Below are 25,247 nucleotides of genomic sequence, written 5' to 3' on the forward strand. Positions count from 1 at the left end.
CCCATCTAGCTCTCCTCAGTCCATTTCTGAGTTCCTTCTTGGCTACCTTGTAACCCTCTAGAGCTGAGTCAGATCCTTGCTTCCGCAACCTTCCTTCTTCCTCTTGACTAGAAGCTCCATTTCTCGTCATCCAAGGCTACTTCACCTTACCATTCCTTCCTAGTCTCAGTGGGACAAAACTATCCAGCACTCGCAGCATGTGCTCCTTAAACAATCCCCACATTGCTGTTGTGCATTTCCCCAAAAATAATTGTTCCCACTTTATGCTCCTCAGCTCCTGTCTAATAGCAGCATAATTTCCGCTCCCCAATTAAATACCTTCCCACACGGTGTGTTCCTATCCCTCTCCATGACTATGGTAAAGGTCAAGGAGTTGTGGTCACTGTCACCAAAATGCTCTCCCATCGAGACATCTGACACCTGGCCTGGTTCGTTGCCGAGCACCAAGTCCAATATGGCCTCCACCCTAGTCAGCCTATCTACATATTGAGTCAAGAATCCTTCCTGTACACACCTGGCAAAATCTGCTCCATCCAAACCATTTGCACTAAGGAGGTTCCAGTCAATATTAGGGAAGCTGAAGTCACCCATGACAACAACTCTGTTACTTCTGCACTTTTCCAAGATCTGTCGCCCAATCTGTTTCTGTATCTCTCTGCTGCTAATGGGGGGGGTCTATAGAAAACTCCCAATAAAGTGACTGCTCCTTTCTTGATTCTGACTTCCACCCTTACTGACTCAGTAGACAAACCCGCCTCAATTCCCTCCTTTTCTGCAGCTGTGACGCACTCACTAATTAACAGTGTCTCTCCCCCTCCTCTTTTACCTCCCTTCCTATTCTTCTTAAAATATCTAAACCCCGGAGCATCTAACAACCATTCCTGCCCCTGTGTTAGTACATTCACTTGAGTTTAGAAGAATGAAGGGGGGTGGGGAAAAATCACATAGAAACTAGACAGGGTAGATGCAGGATGTCCCCGATGGCAGGTGTGGGTCCAGAACCAGGGGTCATATTTGAGGATACAGGGTAGCTACTTAGGACTGAGATGAGAAATTTCTTCAACCAGAGAATAGTGGGCCTGTGGAATTCTTCACCACAGAAAGCAGTTGAGACCAAAACATTGTATGGTTTCAAGGAATTAGATGTATCTCTTGGGTCGAAAGGGATCAAATGATATGGGGGAGGGTGAAAGTCGGAATAGGTTACTAAATTGAACGATCAGCCATGATCACAATGAATTTCCAAGCAGGCTCGAAGGGTCAAATGGCCTACTCAGAATCTACAAAGAAAATGTTCTTTACTCCTCTCATATAGAACTCTCAACATCTCAATCATTTTACTGGTTCAAACATGCTCTATGCAATCTAATTTGATTCCTGCCAAGATATTACTTGTTTTTCTCTCAATCCTCTTGTAATTGATTTCATCTTGATAAACCTTGATGAAGCATTCAATTTTAGGGTTCCATAGGACCACTAGCAGTTTGTATGCCGAATGTCTGTGACAGAGTTTACCCTTGACAAGTGGCAAGAATCCATGATTAAATTAAGAGCAAATACTTTCTCTGGCAGAAACTAAGATCCTATTCCAGCCACTTGATTACTCAATTGTGACCGCAAGGTTCCAAAGGTTCTCTTCAAACTGGCTTTGTCTGCAGGAGGCTGCAACTCACTGAACTCTGTTTCTTTTAAATTAAGCACCAGCCAATCTGAGGTGGAATTGTCAAAGGAAACAATTACTCCCTCACCTTTCAGCCTCCTTCATATTGTTAATACTCTGTCTTTCCTTCCCACTCTCTATCCTTAACTCTATACGCTCTCCGATCTGTTCATTTTTCACCATTGGTTTGGCGGAAATCAGAGTGAAGGTGTCTTCAGGCTGTATTTGGGCTGGAAACTGTAAGAAAAACGCGGCTCTCAATGGCTCCTCTGCTCCAATCACACAAGCTTCGTTTGCTCTGTCATTTGAGTGCCCCAAGCCCATTCCAAACATAGCCTGCTGTTTTGTGACTTATTTTTCCACTGCAGCAGTCCCCACTACCTATCCCCGAACCCACCTGATGTGTTGGGTATGCTGGGTCTGTGATGACTACCTTTACCAGAGCAGTAGAAGAGACAGACTACCAACACTTGTAATAGTATAACTCTATTTTATTTAACTATGAGCTGTTAGACATACTTGCACTGTGGGTCGACACTATGTTAGGTTGATTGAAGACCTATGGCTAACCTGACCAGCCTATACTGCTAGCACATGGTAGATGTTCGTGCTACTGACTGCGGGCTGTCCGTCTCAGAGATTGCATCCCGAATGAGCGGGAAAACTAGTGCCCTCTGGCTTTATGGTGACCGTGCCCTGTCTGGTGATTGGCTGCTGTATTCTGTGTGTTGACTGGTCTTTCTGTGTGTCAGTCAGTGTGTGTCTATGCACCATCATATACTTGTGTGTATATTATGACACCACCCAGCTGCCATCATTGGTTACTTCTTCCTCTTGGATGGTCCATGAAAGCCTCACTTCCCCCTCTTGTTCTAATGTCACTTCATCCAGATAGATTTGAAAATGAAAATCACTTGGCACAAGTAGGCTTCAAATGAAGTTACTGTGAAAAGCCCCTAGTCGCCACATTCCGGCACCTGTTCGGGGAGGCTGGTATGGGAATTGAACCGTGCTGCTGGTCTGCTTTAAAAGCCAGCAATTTAGCCCGGTGCTAAACCAGCCACAACCTACAATAACTCGAGGAAGAGGAAATTACATAAACTTCCTTATCCTCAATGATGGGTCTTGAGTGTCAATGCAAAAGACAAGACTGAAATGGTTGCAACCACCAAACCTCTTGGCTCCTGGAGCCATTGCAGCCTTGTTCCAAACATGTAGAATTGAATACCAACATGGGTGCCTTTTTTTCTAATTTATTCATGAGATGTTTGGACCCATCCCAGAGTCATGTCCAGACCAGGTAAGGATGACAGACCATGAAAGGACGACAGATTTGTTCCCTAAAGGACATTAATGAACCAGGTGGGTTTTAACGACAATCAACAATCATCTTTGGATTCCAGATGTCTTTTTACTGAATTCAAATTTCACCATCTGCCATGGTGGGATTCGAACCCAGGTCCCCAGAGCACGACTCTGGGTCTCTGGATTAGTAGTCCAGCGACCATACCACTATGCCATTGCCTCCCCATAAGAGCTTTAGTAAAATTGAAGTCAATGGTTACCAGAGCCACCATATGGAAGTTTACCTCACATAAAGGAAGACGGTTGTAAATGTTGGAGGTCAACTACTTCAGCCCCAGCACGCTGGTGTTCCTCAGGGCAGTATCTACAGTCCAAATATCTTCAGCTACTTCATCAATATCCTTTTCTCCATCTCAAGACATGGAGTTGTTAACTTATGATTCTAGTGCGTTCAGTACAACTTGCGGCCCCTCAGATAATGAAGGATTCATTATAAGATATAGATCTTTTTTCTAAAAGCCTCAACCTTTTACTCAACCTCCTCCCAGCTCCATACGTTGACCTGTTGATATACAGAGGTTCATTGATGACAGCTAGGTTGGACAAGAACCCAGGAATTTCTGAACTCAAGTCACATTCGGAGGAGCTGAAAGCTGATTGATCGCTCTTGCCTTCTATGGATCAACTCTGACACAGGATGCATCCACAATATGCTCAAAGAAACTTCCAGTTGGCTGTGAGAATTCACATTTGTGGTCAAGTGCAAGTCCTGCTTCCTGTAGGGTATGCAGGACAATTTTCCAGTAAAGATGGAGACTTTTTCATGCTTGTTCTTACACTCACTGCCACCATATAATATTCTTGGTCTTGTTGCGGTAAGGAAAACGTTAACTTCATTAAGAAATTACTTACTTCACCTTCATCTTGTCAAAGGTTCATCAAGCGAGAACAAGATCATGTGACATTTCAACATTTCCTGCAATGATGTACACTGCATCCATTAGCATAGCAGACAGTTAACACCTTATACTACATCACCTGGTTCCATCCTTATATATCCAATCATAGTCAGAAAATCACATGCAATGGCTTCTCTTCCTGCTTCCATACCATTGGTGCTGTCGTCGTCGTCCCCCTCCACCCCAGATCTATCCTTGGGCCCCTCCTTTATGTACTACGCCTCACTGACATCATCTGAAAAAATGTGTTATTTTCACATCTACACTGACAACACCCAGCTCTGACTCACCAACACCTCTCTCTCGTCACCTCCACGAAATTAAGTCTTGGGTGAGCAGAAATTTCCTCCAATTAAATATTGGGAAGACTGAAGCTATTAGTTTGTGGACTGTGATCCAGACTGTGTCCTAACAATAAGACCAGAAGGCATAGGAGCAGATGTAGGTAATTCAGCCCATTGAGTCTACTGCGCCATTCAATGAGATTATGACTGATATCATATAATCCTTAACTTCACTTTCCTACTTTATTCCCATAACCCTCGATTCCCTTACTGATTCTGCCTAACTCCGCCTTGACCATACTCAACTGCCCAGCCTCTACAGCTCTGATAAATAATTCCAGATGTACTTCCATCAGAGAAGAAATTCCTTCTCATCCCTGTTTTAAATGGTCTGAGATGCTCCTCAAATGGGAAACAATCCCCAGCATCTACCCTGTCAAGTCCCGTCTCAAGGTCGCCTCTCATTCTTCCAAACTCCCAATAAGCACAAGTCCAACCTACTTAACCACTCATCATCTGAAAATACCTCCGTGCCCAGGGTCAACCTCGTGAACGTTCTCTGGACTGTCTCCAATGCCAGTATGTCTTTCTTTAGATATTGGGACCAGGTGGGATCTAACTAGTGCCTTGTATAGACTTGCCTATTTTTATACTCCATCCCGTTTGAAATAAAGGCCAACATTCAATTTGCCTTCCCGATTACCTGAACTTGTATGCTAGCTTTTTGTGATTTATGCACAAGGACTCCCAAATTCCTCGGTGCTGCAATCTTCCTCTGTTTAAATAATATTCAGCTCTTTATTCTTCCGACCAAAGTCCATAACTTTACAATTTCTTACATTATATGCCACCTGACAAGTTTTTAACCTGGTCTATGTCCCCTTCTGTTATCCTCACCTCTTGCTGTGTCAATCATAGAATCCCTACAGTGCACAACGCCATTCAGCCCATCGGGTCTGCACCAACCCTCCGAAAGAGGTCTAATCCCCACCCTATCCCCTAAACCCCACCGAACAATTGGACACTTAGGGGCATTTTAGCATGACCAATCCATGTAACCTGCACATCTTTGGACTGTGAGAGGAAAGAACACCCGGAGGAAACCACACAGACACAGGGAGGGGCAATTTAGCATGGCCAATTCACCTAACCTGCACATCTTTGGACTGTGGGAGGAAACCGGAGCATTCGGAGGGAACCCTCACACACATGGGAGAATTTGCAAACTCCACGGAATCACCAGAGGTCGGAATTGAACCCAGGTCCCTGGCGCTGAGGCAGCAATGCTAGCCACTGTGCCACCCTTGTGCGCCATCTGCAAACTTAGCAAGAACACATTCGCATCAAAGTCATTGATATATGTTGTAAATAATATATGTTGCCCCAGCACAGATCACTGTGGCACGCCACTAATTACAGGTTTCCTCCCACAATCCAAAGATGTGCGGGTTAGGTGGATTGGCCAAGCTAAATTGCCCTTAAGTGTCCAAAAAGGTTAAGTGGGGGTTGCTGGGTTGCAGGAATAGGGTAGACACTTGGACTTGAGTGGGTTGCTCTTTTTAAGGGCCGGTGCAGACTCGATGGGCCGAATGGCCTCCTTCTGCACTGTAAATTATATGATTCTATCAGTTAGCAAATCCTCTGTCCATGCAAATATACTAGCCCCAACACCATGGACTCTTATCTTATTAAGTAGCCTTTTGTGCAGTACCTTATGGAAAGCTTTTTTGAAAATCAAGTATATTGCATCTGCTGGTTTCCCTTCAGCTATCTTGCTTGATGGCACCTCAAATTCTTTTTTTTTTTAAACAATATTTGTATTGAGGTATTTGAAATTTTTTACAACATTAACAAAAACATCCACATGGCAAACTGAACATTCCTCCCCCCCCCCCCCCAAAAAGGCCAATCTTCACACACGTCAACCGAACAACAGCAATCCTCCCCCCACCCCCCCCCCCACTCCTTGGAATACTGCATCTGCTGACATTTTAATTTTCCCCGCGAAACTCGACGAACGGCTGCCACCTCTGGGAGAACGGCAACATTGACCGTCTTAATGCGAATTTTATTTTCCAGAGACTGAGAAACCCAGCCATATCACTAACCCAGGTCTCTACACTCAGGGGCTTCGAGTCCCTCCACATGAACAAGATCCGTCTCTGGGCTACCAGGGAGGCAAAGGTCAGAGCGTCGGCCTCTTTCGCCCCCTTACATTCCCAGATCTTCCGACACTCCAAAGATCGCCACCTCCAGACTCGGCACCACCCGTGGTTTTAGCACCGTGGGAATTGCCTTAGCAAAACCCTGCCAAAACCCTTTAAGCTTCGGACATGCCCAAAACATGTGGACAAGATTTACTGGGCTTCCTGCGCACCTATCCTCTCCCCGAAAAACTTGCTCATCCGAGCCACTGTCATGTGTGCCCGGTAGACTACCTTAAATTGTATCAGGCTAAGCCTGGCGCACAATGAGGAGGTATTAACCCTGTGTGGTGAACAACTGTGCACCTGTATTAAGGAATGTACGGTAGGACCTGCACTACAGGTTCGCCGGTAGACCCTGACAGCTGGCTCCGCCCACAAGGAGCCATATAAATATGTGTGTCCTTCTCCTGATCAGCCATTTAGCCAGCTGTAGTAGGAGGTGATGAGACCATCAATTCGTGCGACACGTGGTTAGAAGCAAAGTGGTTTTAATCGTCTTACAACAGAGCCTGCCTGTGACGAGATGAACTCTAGATGAACTGGCAGGCAGGCTCACAACAGCAACCTTTATACCTCCGGTTAGGGGGAGGAGCCATGGATGGAGCCAAGGGTGGAGCCCAGTTCAAGCTCCTCATCTCCCCCTATGGGTAGAGCCGCGCAACTACACATGATCTAGTACAAGGTACAGGCTCAACACATGTTGTACAATACAGTGTGGATTATTAGTGTTTATAATTCACCACATTCACCCCCTGTGAAAAAATCAAGTCCGGTGGGGGTGATGGCTTACAAATTGAGTCTGTCCGGTTGTCGAGTTGTCCGTTGTGATCGGTGGAGCACCGGGGATGCAGCCTCTTCTGGTGGCTGGACGATCACGGTTGGTTGGGGTACGATGGTAGACTCCGGGGGCGAATTTGTCCGAGCTTCGTGCCCGTCTGGTTCGACTGGGGGCGCTGGAAGCTTGTGGGCGCGGGTGCGCGGAACAAGTGTAGCGACCCGTTAAGTGCGGGACGCGACGAGTTGGGTGGGATGTAGTGTGAGGGGTACCTCGGCGGTGGTATTGGTGGGATTCGATCCTGCCGGCGCTAGGTCCCGGAGGGATACAGTGTCCTGACAACATCAGGGTACTCTACGAAGGCGTATTGGGGGTTTGAGTGTAGTAGAAGCACTTTCTCTATGAGTGGGTCAGTTTTGCGTGCCCTGACATGCTTCCGGTGTCTTCAACCATGCTGGGAACGAAGCCCCCGTGGTAGTGCCCCTGGGAAAAACAAAGAGCCGCTCGTGAGGGGTCTGGTTGGTGGCGGTACATAGGAGGGACCTAATAGCGTGGAGCGATTCGGGGAGGACTTTGTGCCAATGGGAAACTGGGAGATCCCTGGACCGGAGGGTCAGTAGCACGGTCCTCCAGACCGTCGCATTCTCCCTCTCCACCTGCCCGTTCCCCCTGGGGTTATAGCTGGCAGTCCTGCTCGAGGCGATGCCCTTGTCGAGCAGGTACTGATGCAGCTCGTCACTCATGAAGGACGAACCCCGGTCGCTGTGTACGTAGCTGGGGAAACCAAACAGGGTGAAGATACTATGCAGGGCCCTAATGACTGTGTGGGAGGTCATATCGGGGCACGGGATAGCAAAAGGGAAGCGGGAGAACTCGTCGATGACATTCAGGAAGTACATATTCCGATTATTCGAGGGAAGTGGCCCTTTGAAATCGATGGCAAGGCGTTCAAAGGGCCGAGAAGCCTTGACCAGGTGGGCCCTGTCTGGTCTATAGAAGTTCGGTTTGCACTCCGCACAGATCGGGCAATCCTTGGTGATGGCTTTTACCTCCTCAGTGGAGAAAGGTAGATTTCGGGCTTTGACGTAGTGGGCGAGCCGGGTGACCCCCGGGTGGCAGAGGTCATTGAAAAAAATGAAAATCGCTTATTGTCACGAGTAGGCTTCAATGAAGTTACTGTGAAAAGCCCCTAGTCGCCACATGCCGGCGCCTGTTCGGGGAGGCTTGTACGGGAATCGAACAGTGCTGGCCTGCTTTAAAAGCCAGCGATTTAGCTCAGTGAGCTAAACCAGCCCCTGTGGATGGCTTTCAGGCGGTCGCTCTGCTTGCTGGCGCACGTGCCGCGGGACAGGGCATCTGGGGGCTCTTTGAGCTTCCCCGGTCAATACATGATATCGTATTTGTAGGTGGAGAGTTCGATCCTCCACCTCAGGATTTTATCATTTTTAATTTTGCCCCTTTGAGTGTTGTCAAACATGAAGGCAACCAATCTTTGGTCGGTGATGAGGGTGAACCTTCTACCTGCGAGGTAGTGCCTCCAGTGACGGACAGCCTCCACAATGGCTTGTGTTTCCTTTTCGACCGAGGAGTGTCGAAGTTCTGAAGCGGAGAGGATTCGGGAGAAAAATGCGACTGGTCTCCCTGCCTGATTCAATGTGGCTGCAAGAGCGACCTCTGAGGCATTGCTCTCAACCTGAAAAGGGACGGATTCATCCACCGCCCGCATGGCCGCTTTGGCAATGTCCTCCTTGATGCAGTTGAAGGCCTGGCGAGCCTCAGCCGACAGGGGGGAAAAGTGTGGCCTTAAATAGTGGGCGGGCTTTGTCCGCATATTGAAGGACCCACTGGGCATAGAACATAGAACAGTACAGCACAGAACAGGCCCTTCGGCCCTCAATGTTGTGCCGAGCCATGATCACCCTACTCAAACCCACGTATCCACCCTATACCCGTAACCCAACAACCCCCCCCCCCCCCCCCCCCCCCCCCCCTAACCTTACTTTTATTAGGACACTACGGGCAATTTAGCATGGCCAATCCACCTAACCCGCACATCTTTGGACTGTGGGAGGAAACCGGAGCACCCGGAGGAAACCCACGCACACAGGGGGAGGACGTGCAGACTCCACACAGACAGTGACCCAGCCGGGAATCGAACCTGGGACCCTGGAGCTGTGAAGCATTTATGCTAACCACCATGCTACCCTGCTGCCCCTTTGCTACCCTGCTGCCCCTCACCCTGCATGATATGAAAAGAATGCCAGGCACAGTTTGAGGGCTCTGGGACAATGAGGGAGTTCGAAGAGGGGGCACATACGGTTTTCCACGACATAGCTGAGGATGGCTAGCCTGGTCGTGCGGAAAACGCATTTCTCCATTATGTAAGTGAGGTTGAGTTTTTGGGCCGTCTGGAGAAATGGATGGAGGTTGGCATCGTGGTCCTGCTGTTCATAGCCACAGATGGTAACGTTATCCAAATACGGAAACGTGGCCCGCAGCCCGTACTGGTGCACCATTCGGTCCATTGCTCGTTGGAACACCGAGACCCCGTTCGTGACGCCAAAGGGAACCCGGAGGAAATGGAAGAGGCGGCCATCGGCCTTGAACGCCGTGTAGTGGCAGTCCACCGGGCGGATTGGGAGCTGGTGGTATGCAGACTTCAGATCCACCGTGGAGAAAATACGATAGTGGGCGATCTGATTCACCATGTCTGCAATCCTGGGGAGGGGGTAGGCATCGAGGAGCGTAAACCGATTAATGGTCTGACTATAGTCCACGACCATGCGGAATTTTTCCCCGGTCTTGACGACCACCACCTGAGCTCTCCAAGGGCTGTTACTGGCCTCTATGATCCCCTCACGGAGGAGCCTCCGGACCTCGGTTCTGATAAACACCCTGTCCTGCAGGCTGTACCGCCTGCTGCGAGTGGCTACAGGTTTGCAGTCCGGAGTGAGATTGGCAAAGAGTGGAGGGGGGGAGATTCGCAGCGTGGCTAGGCTGCAGATGGTGAGTGGGGGTAGGGGTCCGCCAAAGCTGAGGATGAGACTTTTGAGGTTACACTGGAAGTCGAGTCCCAGTAAGAATGGGGCGCAGAGTTCGGGCAGGACGTATAGTTGAAAATTAGAGTAACTCGCGCCTTGGATCGTTAAAGTCGCGACGAAGCATCCTTGGATATGGACAGAGTGGGAACCTGAAGCGAGGGAGATAGTTTGCCGTGCAGGAAAAACAGGGAGCGAACAGCGTCTTACCAGATCTGGGTGTACGAAGCTCTCGGTGCTCCCGGAGTCGAAGAGGCACGGTGTACTGTACCCGTTGATTTTAACGGTCATCATGGAGTTGCGGAGGTGTTTCGGACGCGACTGGTCCAACGTGACCGCGCTGAGTTGTGGGTAGTCGGCGGCTCGATCAGCTGTGCTGAAGTGGCCCCGTGATGAATGCCCGCTGAGGTCGCAGTCTTCGATTTGGGTTGCTGAGTTTGGAGAGGATGAAGCCCAAGATGGCCGCCCCCGCGGATCACACATGGTGGGCGGCGAGGAAGATGGCATCCAAGATGGCATCCCCCATGAGTCGCACGTGGCCGGCCGCGTGGTGGGGGTTTTCCAAGATGGCGGCCCCCATGGGTCGCACGTGGCGGTTGGGGGTGGAGTCGGCGTACAAGCCGCAGCGTTACGGGGCCTGCGAATTCAGGGAGCAAGTGCTCTGGGCTGCGGGAGGGTTCGAGGCTGGACCTTTCTTCGCCAGACATACTCTGGCATGGTGTCCTTTGCGACCGCAGCTGCTGCAGGTCGCGTTGCGGGACGGGCAGTGCTGCTGCGGGTGCTGGGGCTGGCTACAAAAGTGGCAGGCTGGAGTAGCATAGTGGCTGGGTGGCCGCGCGGCGCAGGCCTGGGATAGTCACTGGTCGGGGGCCCATGACAGGGTCGCGGAGTCCGCGGGAACGAGGTGAGGCTGCGGAACGAGACCTCCATAGTAGTGGCGAGTTCTACAGTGTCTTCTAAGTTTTGGGCCCCCTTCTCAAGCAACCACTGGCGCACGTAATTGGATCTGAAGCCTGCAACAAATACATCGCGGACAGAAGAGTTCCCTATGTTCTGCAGCATTTACAGCTTAGTAATTACAGTCCCGGGATAAGGTTTTTAAGTCTCTTAGGAATTCTTCATGCGATTCTGTGGGGCGCTAGCGGCGAGTAGTAAAAATGTGGCGCGCCTAGACCTCCTTGACGGGCCTCACGTACATTCTGTCGAGTAGGGCCAGGGCCTCTGTACATGAGGCGGTACAATTTAACTGAGTAGATATACGATGGCTCACCCTTGCGTGCAGTAGGCTGAGTTTCTGCTCCTCCTTAGTTTCTGTAGTGCTTGCTTCAGCCAGGTAGGCCTTAAAACATCGGAGCCAGTGTGAAAAGATTTATTTCGCCTCTGCATCCTGTGTGTTGAGTTCCAGTCGATCAGGTTTGAGGCCTGATTCCATGGTCAATCCTTACTGTTTCTTAAGACGATTAAATTGATGAGACCATCAATTCACACGACACGTGGTTAGAAGCGAACAGTGGTTTTAATCGTCTTACAACAGAGCCTGCCTGTGACGAGATGAACTCTAGATGAACTGGCAGGCAGGCTCCGACTACCAAGCTTTATACAACCATTGTGGGGGAGGAGCCATGGGCGGAGCCCAGTACAAGCTCCTCATCTCCCCCTATGGGTAGAGCCGCGCAACCTCACATGATCTAATACAAGGTACAGGCTCAACACAGGTTATACAATACAGTGTGGATTATTAGTGTTTATAATTCACCACAGGAGGCCACGCATCTGACTGTAATAAAGCCACAGTTGTACCAATCTGAGTCTTTCGTGCAATTGATCGTGCATCAATTTATTACAGTCAGATTTTTCTACATTATTGACATCAGGATCAAACCAGATCGCCTGCAGCTGGATCCACACTCACCCGACGCCAGAAAGGACATTAATCACTGGCTGGCTTGTTTTGAGGCCTACATCAATGCTGCAACCCCCACGCCGACGGAAGCTCAGAAAATCCAAGTTCTATACTCCAGACTGATCTCCAGCATGTTCCCGTTGATCCAGGACGCCCCAAGTTACGCGGAAGCAATGCCACTAAGAGAACTACGCTCAGAAGACAACACACTCTTCGCAAGGCATGTACTCGCCACTCACGTACAACTACCTGGTGAGTCGATCGAAGACTTCTGGCAGGCTCTTATCCCACTCGTACGGGACTGTGACTGTCAGGCCGTCACAGCCACTGAACATTCCAATCTCCTCATGCGTGACGCATTCGTAACGGGGATTGCGTCGGACCCCATCCGACGACTGTTGGAAAGGGCCACGCCCGACCTAACGGAGACGAAAACTTTAGCGCTCTCCGTGACGGTCGCATCTCGAAACGTCCAAGCCTCCCCGGCTCGCCGCGCGGCCCACCCCTCCTGCACCCCGCAAATGACCCCCCCGGTTGGGGCCCGTCCTTATCAATACACCTGTGCTGCCCGCCACGCCACGCACCCTGGGGGTCCCCGCTGCAACTTCTGCGGCCAGCAGAAGCACCCCCGCCAACGCTGCCCAGCCCGCCCCGCCACTTGCACATCCTGTGGTAAAAAGGGCCACTTCGCAGCTGTGTGCCAGGCCCGCGCAGTCGCTGCTATCGCGCCCGTAATCCCCCCGGCCGAACGCACAATGGCCGCCGCCATCTTCTCCCCCCGGGGCCACGTGTGACCAGTGGGCACCGCCATCTTCTCCCTCCAGGTCCATGTGCGGCCCGTCGGCGACGCCATCTTGCCCCGCCCCACAACATGCGCTCCATGGTCGCCGCCATCTTGTTCCCAACAGGTTCTCCGGACGCCGCCATTTTGTCTCCCCCACGGGATTGGAACGCTGGATCCGGGTCGCCGCGCTCCCCATCTGAATCCTCGTATGACCACCTGCAACTCGCCTCAATGACACTGGACCAGTCCCTTCCTCACTGTTGTCGAAGCGGTGGCCAGGTTGTGAAAATCAACGGCCACGCAACCTCTTGCCTGATGGACTCCGGGAGCACCGAAAGCTTAATTCACCCAGACACGGTAAGGCGCTGCTCCCTCGCGGTCCACCCCGCCAATCAACAAATCTCCCTGGCCTCCGGATCCCATTCTGTCTTGATCCGAGGGTTCTGTGTCAGTCTCACTGTCCAGGGCGTACAATTCAGCGGTTTCCACCTCTACGTCCTCCCCAACCCCTGCGCTGCACTATTGCTGGGTCTGGAATTTCAGTGTAATCTCCAGAGCCTCATCCTCAAATTCGGCAGGCCCCTACCTCCACTCACCGTTTGCAGCCTCACGACCCTCAAGGTTGACCCCCCCTCCGTCTTTGCCAATCTAACTGCGGATTGCAAGCCCGTCGCCACCAGGAGCAGACGGTACAGCGCCCAGGACAAGGCCTTCATCAGGTCCTAGGTCCAGCAGCTGTTTCGGGAGGGTATCATCGAGGCCAGCAATAGCCCCTGGAGAGCCCAATTGGTAGTGCTTAAAACTGGGGAGAAACACAGAATGGTTGTGGACTGCAGCCAGACCATCAATCGGTACACGCAGCTTGACGCGTACCCCCTCCCATGCATATCTGATATGGTCAATCAGATTGCAGTCTTCTCAACAATTGACCCAAAATCCATCTGCCACCAGCTCCCCATTTGTAAATCGGACCGTCCATACACTGCCTTCGAGGCGGACGGTCTGCTCTATCAATTTCTTAGGGTTCCCTTTGGCGTCACTAACGGGGTCTCGGTCTTCCAAAGGGAGATGGACCGAATGGTCGACCGGTACGGTCTGCAGGCCACGTTTCCGTACCTGGACAACGTCACCATCTGCGACCATGACCAGCAGGACCACGACGCCAACCTCTCTAAATTTCTCCGGACCACCACTCTCCTCAATCTTACATACAACAAGTGTGTGTTCCGCACGACCCTTCTAGCCATCCTCGGCTATGTAGTCCAAAATGGACTCCTGGGGCCCGATCCCGACCGCATGCGTCCCCTCATGGAGCTCCCCCTCCCCCACTGCCCCAAGGCCCTCAAACGCTGCCTTGGGTTCTTCTCCTACTACGCCCAGTGGGTCCCAAACTACGCAGACAAGGCCCGCCCACTCATACAGTCCACCCAATTTCCCCACACGGCCGAGGCACAACATGCATTTGCCCGTATTAGAGCAGACATAGCCAAGGCCGGGATGCACGCAGTAGATGAGACACTGCCCTTTCAAGTAGAAAGCGACGCTTCAGATGTCGCCCTCGCCGCCACTCTAAACCAGGCAGGCAGACCCGTGGCATTCTTTTCCCACACCCTTCATACCTCTGAAATTCGGCACTCAACCGTTGAAAAAGAGGCCCAGGCTATCTTTGAAGCTGTGCGGCACTGGAGGCATTACCTGGCTGACAGGAGATTCACTCTCCTCACTGACCAACGGTCAGTAGCTTTCATGTTCAACAACACGCAGCGGGGCAAGATCAAAAATGATAAAATCTTGCGGTGGAGAATAGAGCTCTCCACCTATAATTACGAGATTTTGTATCGCCCCGGCAAGCTCAATGAGCCCCCAGACGCCCACTCGCGAGGTACATGTGCCAGCGCACAAGTAGACCAACTCCGGACCCTGCACGACAGCCTTTGTCACCCAGGGGTCACTCGATTGTGCCACCTCGTCAAAGCCCGCAATCTGCCCTCCTCCATCGAGGACGTACGGACAGTCACCAGAGACTGCCAGGTCTCTGCGGAGTGCAAGCCGCACTTCTACCAGCCGGACCGCACACGCCTGGTGAAAGCGTCCCGCCCCTTTGAACGCCTCAGCGTGGATTTCAAAGGGTTCCTCCCCTCCACCGACCGCAACACATATATCCTCAGTGTGGTCGATGAATTCTCCAGGTTCCCCTTCGCCATTCCATGCCCGATATGACATCTGCCACCGTCATCAAGGCTCTCAACACCATCTTCGCTTAGTTTCGTTTCCCCAACTACATCCACAGTGACATGGGATCCTCATTCATGAGCGATGAGCTGTCAGTTCCTGCTCAGCAGGGGTATCGCCTCCAGCAGGACGACTAGCTACAACCCCCTGGGAAACGGGCAGGTAGAGAGGGAGAACGGAACTGTTTGGAGGGCCGTCCAGCTGGCCCTACAGTCCAGAACCTCCCAGCCTCTCGCTGGCAGGAGGTCCTGCCTGATGCACTACACTCCATTTGGTCTCTACTGTGCACCGGCACAAATAACACACCCCATGAACGTGTTTTTACCTTCCCCAGGAAGTCCACATCCGGGGTGTCGCTCCCAACTTGGCTCGCAGCTCCAGGACCGGTCCTTCTACGTAGGCATGTCTGACTCCACAAGGCGGATCCCTTGATGAACAGGGTACACTTACTCCACGCCAACCCCCAGTATGCCTATGTGGAGTTGCCCGACGGCTGCCAGGATATGGTCTCACTCAGGGACCTGGCTCCCTCAGGTTCCACTCCCACACACTTCCCCACCCACGCGCCACCCTCCCCTCTCCTGGTGCTCCCAACATTAGCCCCACCAGGTCCATCCCTCCTTCCCCTGCCCACGCTAGAGGACGAGGAAGATTTCGGCACACTCCCGGAGTCATCAGACTACTGGCCAGCACCAACACTGCCAGTACCGATGTCGGTGACACCAGCACCGTCATCGCCACCACCATTACGTCACTCCCAGCGAACCGTCAAACCACCGGACCGACTTAACCTCGGGCGGGCACCGGACTACCAAAATGGACATATTTTTTTCACCTCCCCACTGTAAATTATTTGTAAATCTGTATATAGTTCCATGCCACCCCCGCCGGACTCATTTTTAACAGGGGGTGAATGCGGTGAACCACTGTGCACCTGCATTAGGGGATGTACGGTAGGACCTGCACTACAGGTTTGCCGGTAGCCCCTGCCGGCTAGCTCCGCCCACAAGGAGCCGTATAAACATGCGTGTCCTTCTCCAGTAGGAGGCCACGCATCTGACTGTAATAAAGCCACAGTTGTACCAATCCGAGTCTTTCGTGCAATTGATCGTGCATCACCCTGCTTAGGACATCCGCCCATAGACCCTCCTCTATCTCTCCACCTAGCTCGTCCTCCCACTTGCCCTTAAGGCAAACTCCACCGGAGTTTCCTCTGCCTCCGAAAGCTCCTGATAAATATCCGATACCATGCCCTTCCCCACCCAAGTACTGGAAATTACTCTATCCTCTATCCCCCGTGGCGGCAGCAGCAGAAAGGCCGGCACCTGCTTTCTCAGGAAGTCTCGCACCTGCAAATACCTAAAACCATTCCCTGCTGGCAATTTAAATTTATCCTCCAAAGCTTTCAAGCTGAGAAACTCCCATCCTTCTGATTCCTGCGCCCTGCCACCTCTGGAGCCCGCCAACTAGCCTACCCGGTACAAATCTGTGGTTGTTATAAATCTGTGTCCAAATCGATGCTCCCTCCACTCTTTTATCTCCTCCATTGCCCCCAGATCCTCAGAGCCGCCACTACCACCTGGCTTATGGAGTATCGGGCCGGCGAGAACGGCAGAGACGTCGTTACCAATGCTCCCAGACTGGTGTCTTTACATAACGCCGCCACCTCAAAGAATTCTAATAAATTGTCAGGTATTATTTGCCATGTATGAAACTATGCGGAATCTGCCTGCTTATATTTTGCAGTTCTCATGCTCTACTATTACATCCTTTATAATCAATTCTAACATTTTCCCAACGACAGGAGTTAAGCTACTGGCCTATGGTTACCAGTTTGCCTCCCTTCCTTTTTGAATAAGCGAATCACTTCAGCACTTTTCCAATCCTCTGGCACTTTTCCAGAATTTAAGGATTCTTGGAAGATTACTACCAGTGCATCCAATTTCTCTGTAGCTACTTCCTTTAATTTCCCAGGATGTAACCCATCAGGTCCAGGGGACTTATTGGCCTTTAGCCCCATTTTCCTCGAGGCCTTTTTCCTCTAGTGATAGTTATTGTATTTATTTTTTCCTTCCTTTTGCCCTTTGATTATTTAGCATTTTGGAATGTTGTTAGTGTCTTCCACCACAAAGATCAGAGATATTTATTTAACTCCTCTGCCATTTCCTGGTTTCCCATTATTATTTTCCTCTTCTCATTCTCTAAGGAGCCTATGTTCAATTTGGCCTCTCGCTTCCTTTTTTATATATTTAAAGAAGCTCTTGCTGTTTGTTTTTATATTATTTACAATCATAGTTTTATATTCTATTATTTTTTGGTCATATTTTGTTGCTTTTTAAAACTTTCCAAGCCTTCTGGTTTACCACTTTGTACGTTTTTTTCTTTCAGTTTAATACTATCCTCAACGTCCTTAGTTAACCATGATTAATTTATCCCCTTTCTAGAATCCTTCTTCTTCACTGGGATATCTGTTTGTTGAAGTCATAAACCATTTTCACAAACGTCTCCCATTGCTGATCAACCGCCTTTTTTTTGCTAAACTCCTTTCCCAGGCCACTCCAGCCAACTCTGCCCTCATTCTTTTGTAATTGCCCTTATTTAAATATAGCACAATCGTTTCTGACCCAAGTTTCTCACTGTCAAACTGAATGCTAAATTCTACCACGTTATGGTTACTGTTTCCTAGGGGATTTGTTACTGATTTTTTATTAAACCTGCTTCATTACACATTAAATTATCCAAAATAGGCTGATCCTCGTTTGGGTTCACAGCATATTGTTCTAGGAAACTGCCCCAAATACACTACGAATTCTTCCTCGTGGCTAGCTCTGCCAATTTGATTTTCCCAATCCAGTCCTTGCCAGCATATATATAGCAAAACCTGGACAACATTCAGGCTTGGGCTGATGAGTAGCAAGTAAGGTTTGCACCACAGAACTGTCAGGCAATGATCATCACCAACAAGATAGAATCTAATATACTGCCCTTGACAGTCAAGCATATTACCATTGCTGATTCCCTCACCAAAAACATCCAGAAATTGGGCCAGTGATATAAATACTGTGGCTACAAGAGCAGGTCAGAGGCTGAGAATTTTTCAATAAGTAATCCATCCCGACTCCAAAACTTGTTCATCATCTCCAAGGTTCAAGTCAAGAGTCATGATGTGGAGATGCCGGCGTTGGACTGGGGTGAGCACAGTAAGAAGTCTTACAACACCAGGTTAAAGTCCAACAGGTTTGTTTCAAACACGAGCTTTCGGAGCACGGCTCCTTCTTCAGGTCACCTGAAGAAGGAGCCGTGCTCCGAAAGCTCGTGTTTGAAACAAACCTGTTGGACTTTAACCTGGTGTTGTAAGACTTCTTACCAAGTCAAGAGTGTGATCAAATACTCCCCGCTTGCCTGAATGAGTGCAGCTCCATCAAAGCTCAAGAAAGTTGATATCACCTAACACAAAGCAGCCTGCTTGATTTACACCCCACCCATCACTTTTAACATTCATTCCCTCCACCACAGTTTGGCAATGTCTATTATTTATGCGATGTACTGCAGCAACTCACTCAAGCTTCATCAACATCACCTTCTAATCCCATAACCTGTACCACCTAGAAGGCCAAGGGCAACAGGCACATGAGAAGCACGACACTTGCAAGTTCCCCTCCAAGTCACACACCATTCTGACTTGTAAATATATTGCCATTCCTTTACCATGCCAGAGTACATTCTGGGAGTCCCTCCAAACAGCACAGAGGTGCACCTACACCATACGGACTGCAGCTATTCAAGGTGGCTCACCAACACCCCAAGAGTAATGAGGGATGGGCAATAAAGGCTGGTCTTACCGGAGATCACCATATGCTATATTTGAAAAACAAAGCAAAATCAGAAAACATTTTTAAAGATTTAAGGGCAATCAATGGCCAAACTCTAAAGTCATGACTATCATTTAAAACAGTAACCATTCAGCATCAGTTTGCCATCTTTAACACAGCAAATATGTTACAGCACTACTTACAGAAGGAGCAAGTAGCATCTCCACACAACGGCTTGATGTTCGCTGTCAATGTTAAACATGCACTGACAAAGCAGACTGATAAAAGGAGTTAAATTCCCAAAAAAATGTCATTAAAGGTTAGAATTTTTTAAAAATTCAGTAAATAAAATGTTAATCTACAAGTATCCGAGCTTTATTGTGCAATCTGCCATGTAATGAATTTGCCTCTTAACAGCAGTAACGTGAATTTAACAAGACATAATAGGATGCAATCGTCCCAGAAACAAGTAGAAATCTTCCTAGTGACAACAGTAGCCAGTATTCAAAAGACCGGCTGAGAGGAGTCTTTACCAGTAACAAGATTAGCAGACATCTAGCTAGAATCAGGTGTGAATCGCCTATTAGTAGAAACAACTTATTTAGAAATTGGGAGATCATTTAGGTATGCACAAGTTTGGTCAGCACTGCTGCCTCACAGCGCCGAGGACACGGGTTTGATCACATCCCCCGGGTCACTGTCTGTGTGGCATTTGCACAATTCTCCCGTGTCTGTGGGTCTCACTCCTACAACCCAAAGATGTGCAGGGCAGGTAGATTGGCCATGCTAAATTGCCTCTTCATTGGAAAAAAACAATTGGGTACTCAAATTTATTTATTTATTTATTTCATTTTTTTTTAAAAGGTATGCACAAAGTTAATTTATTGCTTTTGTGAGAGGGGCAGACAGCCAAATACACAGAATGCAGAATCAAAAGGGAATGATGGTATAATTGTCAGCACCCTCAGAAGCAGGGGTGCCATTTTACATATAGCAGCCTGGAGGCCAGTTTTACATCCAACAGCTTGAAGTCTTAGAACCGAGGTGGTGCAGGAACCATTGTAAAGGTGATTTAAATATCTTCGCTGGACCAGGACAAGACATGTCCCACACTTGATTATACCCTGTAATGTATGGTAACTATAAGCTGGTTTTGACAAATATATCTATTTGATTTGGATGTTATTTAAGGAAAGGGGAGAACTTAAGGAGTTTAGGGATCATAGGTATATTTTGGAACAAAGGGTACATTCTACATAATCTGTGTGTTTTAGTAATTCATATACTTAATTGTCTTAGTGTAGTATAGTCCTGTTCATGTGTATTTGTCTTTTCTATAATTTAATAAATAGCAGTTATTAATTCTTACACAATTGGGCTGCTTATTCTCAAAGGGGGTTTCACTTGACTCTGCACACCATTGCAAAAACAAAACTATACATCCCCACAAACTGATATTCCGAGTTGGGATACCCTCGCACAACATCAGCGTGGTTTGTGACACCTGCGTCAGATTCCAGTGATGAGGTGTATAAAGAACATAATTCACGTGGAAAAGATTTTCCATGAGATCAGAATGATTCAAATTAAGAAATTTTTTTTGAGCGGATGCCACCTTAGATTTTGCTGCCTGCATAACGTACCATATATGGAATGTAAAAAATTCAAGTTAATTTGTTTAATTAACAAATTTCTGCAGAAATCTGGAATTAAAACAATTTGGCTTATGCAAAATAAACAATTGCAGTTACAACAAAAACATAAAGGAGAAATAACTTTGGAAATTTACTTTGTCCGAAACAAGTTAAATTACACATATATCCTGAATTAATATCATCCAAAGTTAACAAGGTCTTTTACATTATCTGAAGAAATAAATATTTCACATCAAATTGCCCCGATCATAATATTTTTCATACAAACAAAATTAATCAAAAATGGACTAAAACATTGAAGCTAAGCTTGACTTAGGCAAGGCACTAAATGGGAGCATTAAGTAGAGGGAGTTACTTTTAAGTTTCAAACAGAATAAATTTATTCCTCACTATCTCCAATCTCTATGTTACAACAAAAAAGTGAAATTAAGAATCAGCCAACCATACCAGGTCTCCTTGATGCCAGTCATCTTCAGCACTGAATATACATTCCTGGTCTGTCCTTGTATTCAAAGGGTCGCCAAATTCACAGAAAAAGTCACTGTTGTCAACATTTTGCTTTTCTGGCATTATGAGGTTATATTCCAAGCACCGACTACCACTTGTCGACAGAGAAAATTGTTTGTGTGGCAAACTTGTTACATTTATTGAATTTATAGCCATGGTGAAAGAATTGTTCATTTTCCGTTCACAATAGTTTGGGCTGTTGTTCTGATTTCTCAAGTGCTGTCTGACTGGCATAGCTGTTACTGAGCTTTGATTTCCTTTACAGATGATGAATTCCAGTTCATTGCTGTCATTAAAGGTTAACGGTTCCTTTGTATTAACCACACTTGCTGTACTCACTCCCCACTCCAACATAGCATTTACACATTCACTTCCATTCTCTCTGAATTTTTTTATTTCATAAAATTGCGGGTCTAGGTTAGTTACATGCAAGTTGGCATTATTTTTACACTCAATAGTGCACCTATTTTGGGAATAAAATCTGGGATGTCGCAATTTATAATGGAACAAAAGTTCTTTTTGAGTAATAGCCTTAAATGAACAAAGCATGCATTTCTGTTTTTCCATACCAGCTTTCAGATCATCATCGTTGGATGCTAGTGAAACAAGTTCATTATGGCCTGTCTTCATGCCATGCGAGCTACACGGCGGTTCAATATCATGGTAGATGAGATAGTGATTAATGAGTCCTTGCTGAGTTAAATGAGTAAACATACACAAGGCACATTTGTAAACAATATCGGAGTCTTCAACTTGCGCACAAGTAATGCTCTGCCTGATGCAATAATGTCTACAAATAACTCGTCTTGATGAGCAGGTAAAATTACAGACCTGGCACTGAAACACCACCTGTGGTTCACTACTGAAGGTTGAAGTGGAAGTGGATTCTAGTGGTGCCCTGACTTGCATATTGTTGAAAATTTTCCTCGGTGATTTTTTCTGGTCACAAGTTTCGTCTATTTTTATAGATGCATGAGTTTTTTGGCAATGCTCAAATAAAGAAACCCAGTCTCCGCTGTATGAACAATATTCACAGAAACACATTTCATTAGATTCACCAAAGCAAGGTACAACTGGATCAGTAGATTCAGAATCAAACAAAAACAAGGTGCGTATGGGCGAAGGCAAATCTATCTCTCTATGCAAGTTCATATTTTGGCTGTATTTCCTGATCCTGTTGCATGACATATTCTCTTCAGGGTGTTGTCTGTGGTAGTGTGAAAGGACAGACATAATGTTAGCATTTGAAAAAGGACACAAATCACATCTATACACCCCAGTACAAACAATTTGTGGTTTCTTTCTTGCACTTGATGTCGGACACAGAATTTTGCTTTTGTCTTCTGCTGCTTTTGCCAAGTTTTCATACAAAGTACCATAATTTCTGTAAACCTGTGAATAGTTATCATCATCTGTATCAGATAGCACCACCTCAATTTCAGCAATCGCACCAAGGAGAGAATCATCACCACCACACAAGGAAAACTCTGCTGCTCTTTCAATCTTCTGCTGTTTTAAGAAGCTATATGCCTCCATCGCCCACTTAGTACGCTGCTCCTCTGTTGTTCTACAAAATGGAATGCTTCGTTTAGGCTTTGCAGTTCGATCGTTGAGCAAAGCAACTGCTGGCCTGCATTTGATTGCCGATATCATGCGACTTTTCAGGTTTTTCACAATGGCTTCCAATGATAGGCATTTACTAGAAGGCGGCAGAGCTTTAATATTCAGATCACCGTAAGCTGCCTTCTTGTAAGGAGTCATTAAGGTTGAGAAACATGAAGAGACACCAATCGTCTCTTTAAACATTTTTGAACTTGCATTAGTATTTGAGTCATTAACCAGAAGACAAGGGACTGACAATTGGATTTGATCACTAATCTGCTGTACCAATGATGCTTCACAGTGTGAATCGATGTGTTGCTTGCTTAAGCAACTTTCTGATTCAGTAATATCCAATTGACTAAAGCAGAACAATGGTTTTGTAATAGAGGGTACCAAATTTACATCTTCACTTCTTACACCAGTATCTGGTTTTACTGTAGGAAAGTAATTTATTTTTAAAGGCAACACACTGTTGTTCAAATTGAACTTTTTAAAAGTGTATTCCCCTTTACAAAGTTTCAATGTTCTTAAGTCACTGGAAAAACTAACACAACGTTTAACTTTACGTCTTCCACTCGGGTGGAGGTGCACATTTCTGACATGGCGTAAGACACAACGATGATACAAAGTGTGAAATGGACAAATAATACAATGAAACAGACATAGTCGTTTTATATAGAATACAGTTCTCCTTTTTTTAAGTTTTAATGTTCTTCTCATTTTTTGGCCAGATTCCTGTGGCGCGTTCTCTGAAGACTCGCAACCAGCTATTTTTGGGATGCCTGTGATATTTGTGACAGGATTTTCACATTCAGGTCTAATTGGATCACTTTTTCCCACTATTGTCTCTCTGATCAGAGGATCATAATTAGTTGAATCAACTTGAAAATTCACATCATTTGCATCACATCCTGAGTACGGCAGCCCCACTGTGGTTGGAGTTTGTTTGGCAAATTCATAGTCACTGTGCAGTTTTTGTGTGTGATCTTCAAAGCACTGTTTACTAAACGTGTGATATTCACACCACAAGCTTGACATTTTATCAGTCTTTGTAACTAATTTTCCATCTACTTCTAGTTCTGTCCCATCTTTGGTTTGTCTATAAGAATTGATCTGTTTTGATATATTATTCTGACCTCCATCTGAAGTAAGAAACAACAAATCTTCAGCTAATTTAGTTTCTTTACTTACTCCTAAAATAGTTTTGTTAAGTTTTTCAGGTCCCAGGCCTTTAATTTCCAGTTCCTCAGCACTGTATGAAGCAGTGTTCATGGTGTCCATTAGCAGGTGATGATCCAATTCTGACTTCTTGGTGGAAAACTGGTGTTTATTGCATTCGTTATCATGTGCAATATCATACACATCAACCACCTGCTTGCTGGCAAATTTCACATTGGCATTTAAATTACAATTGGAAAGGGCAACTTGTTTATTTGATTCTTCTGTTATTCCTAATTTCTCAATAGTTTCACAAAAGGGACTCATACTTTCCTTGAACGTTTTGTATCCATACTGATCACAGCAATTCTCATCACTGATCTGCAAATGGTCAAGCAATTGAACATGGTGACTGCTGGGGATCAAATCCTCATTGAAGGCATTCTCATTCTGAAATCTTAAGTCTTGTCCTGCACACAGAGGAGAAATGTCACAATAAACTATATAGAATGTACAGCACATAAACAGAGCAGTTGGTTCAATCAGTCTATACAAACATGACACTGACGAGTCATGTCCCCTGGACAAGAGCAAGTAGCTTCTGTGATGGGGGCTATAGTTCCAGTAAACCAGGACCATTTTAGCTCAGTTGGTTAGACAGCTGGCAGAGCGAGCTCAGCAGTGCGTGTTCAATTTCCATATCGGTTGAGGTCTCAACCTTGCCTGAGGTGTGATGATCCTCAGGTTAAATCACCACCAGTCAGCTCGCCCCCTCAAAGAGGAAAGCAACCTTTGGCGACTCTACCGTATTAACTGGTGTTTATACTCCGCCTGACTCTCTTCCCATTTCAGCCTTTCAATTTGTCTACTTTGTTTTTCTCATGTACTGCTCCACCTTACTTTTGAAGCATATGCTTCAACCACTTCCTGGGGTAATGAACACCTTCAGCACCTCCAAGTAATTTCGCCTTTTTCCCTACTAGATTTATTAGTATCTTCTATTTATGGACTAGTTTTGGAATCTCCCTTAAGTTAAAATATTCTCTCCACATCATATACCCTTTTCTACCGATTCATAAGATTGCTTCGAAGACTTCTCTTTTCTAAAAAGAACAGCTCTAAATTGTACAATCTTTCCAGTGATGTGTAATGCCTCAATTCTGTAACATCCTTGCAAACAAATGTGTAATAAAAAACAAAGGATTTTAAATTAGTAGGTGTATCATGGAGCAGAGAGAACAGAGACTTTTCTCCTTTATTGTGACAGGATTTGGATTCTTTTTGATATAATGGCCTTAAGGTGGAGGCAGTTGCGTTGTAGAAATGCCACAAGGCTATTAATAAAGAAGCTCAGGCTAATGTTCTG

General features: G+C 47.1%; 1 protein-coding gene across 8 annotated transcripts in view; it reads right to left on the minus strand.

The window, feature by feature from the left end:
* The window catches only part of LOC119953177 (zinc finger protein 462-like), a 191,803-nt gene that overhangs the window by 126,883 nt on the left and 39,673 nt on the right, over positions 1 to 25,247 (minus strand). For all 8 annotated transcript variants that reach the window (XM_038777148.1, XM_038777142.1, XM_038777146.1 and 5 more), the window contains one exon: positions 21,062 to 24,351. In XM_038777148.1, coding sequence (XP_038633076.1) covers positions 21,062 to 24,208 — 3,147 coding nt within the window. In that variant the 5' untranslated portion in view covers positions 24,209 to 24,351. The remainder of the gene's footprint in view (positions 1 to 21,061; positions 24,352 to 25,247) is intronic.

This window comes from Scyliorhinus canicula, chromosome 18 (assembly GCF_902713615.1).
Source record: "Scyliorhinus canicula chromosome 18, sScyCan1.1, whole genome shotgun sequence".
NCBI classification, from domain to species: domain Eukaryota; kingdom Metazoa; phylum Chordata; class Chondrichthyes; order Carcharhiniformes; family Scyliorhinidae; genus Scyliorhinus; species Scyliorhinus canicula.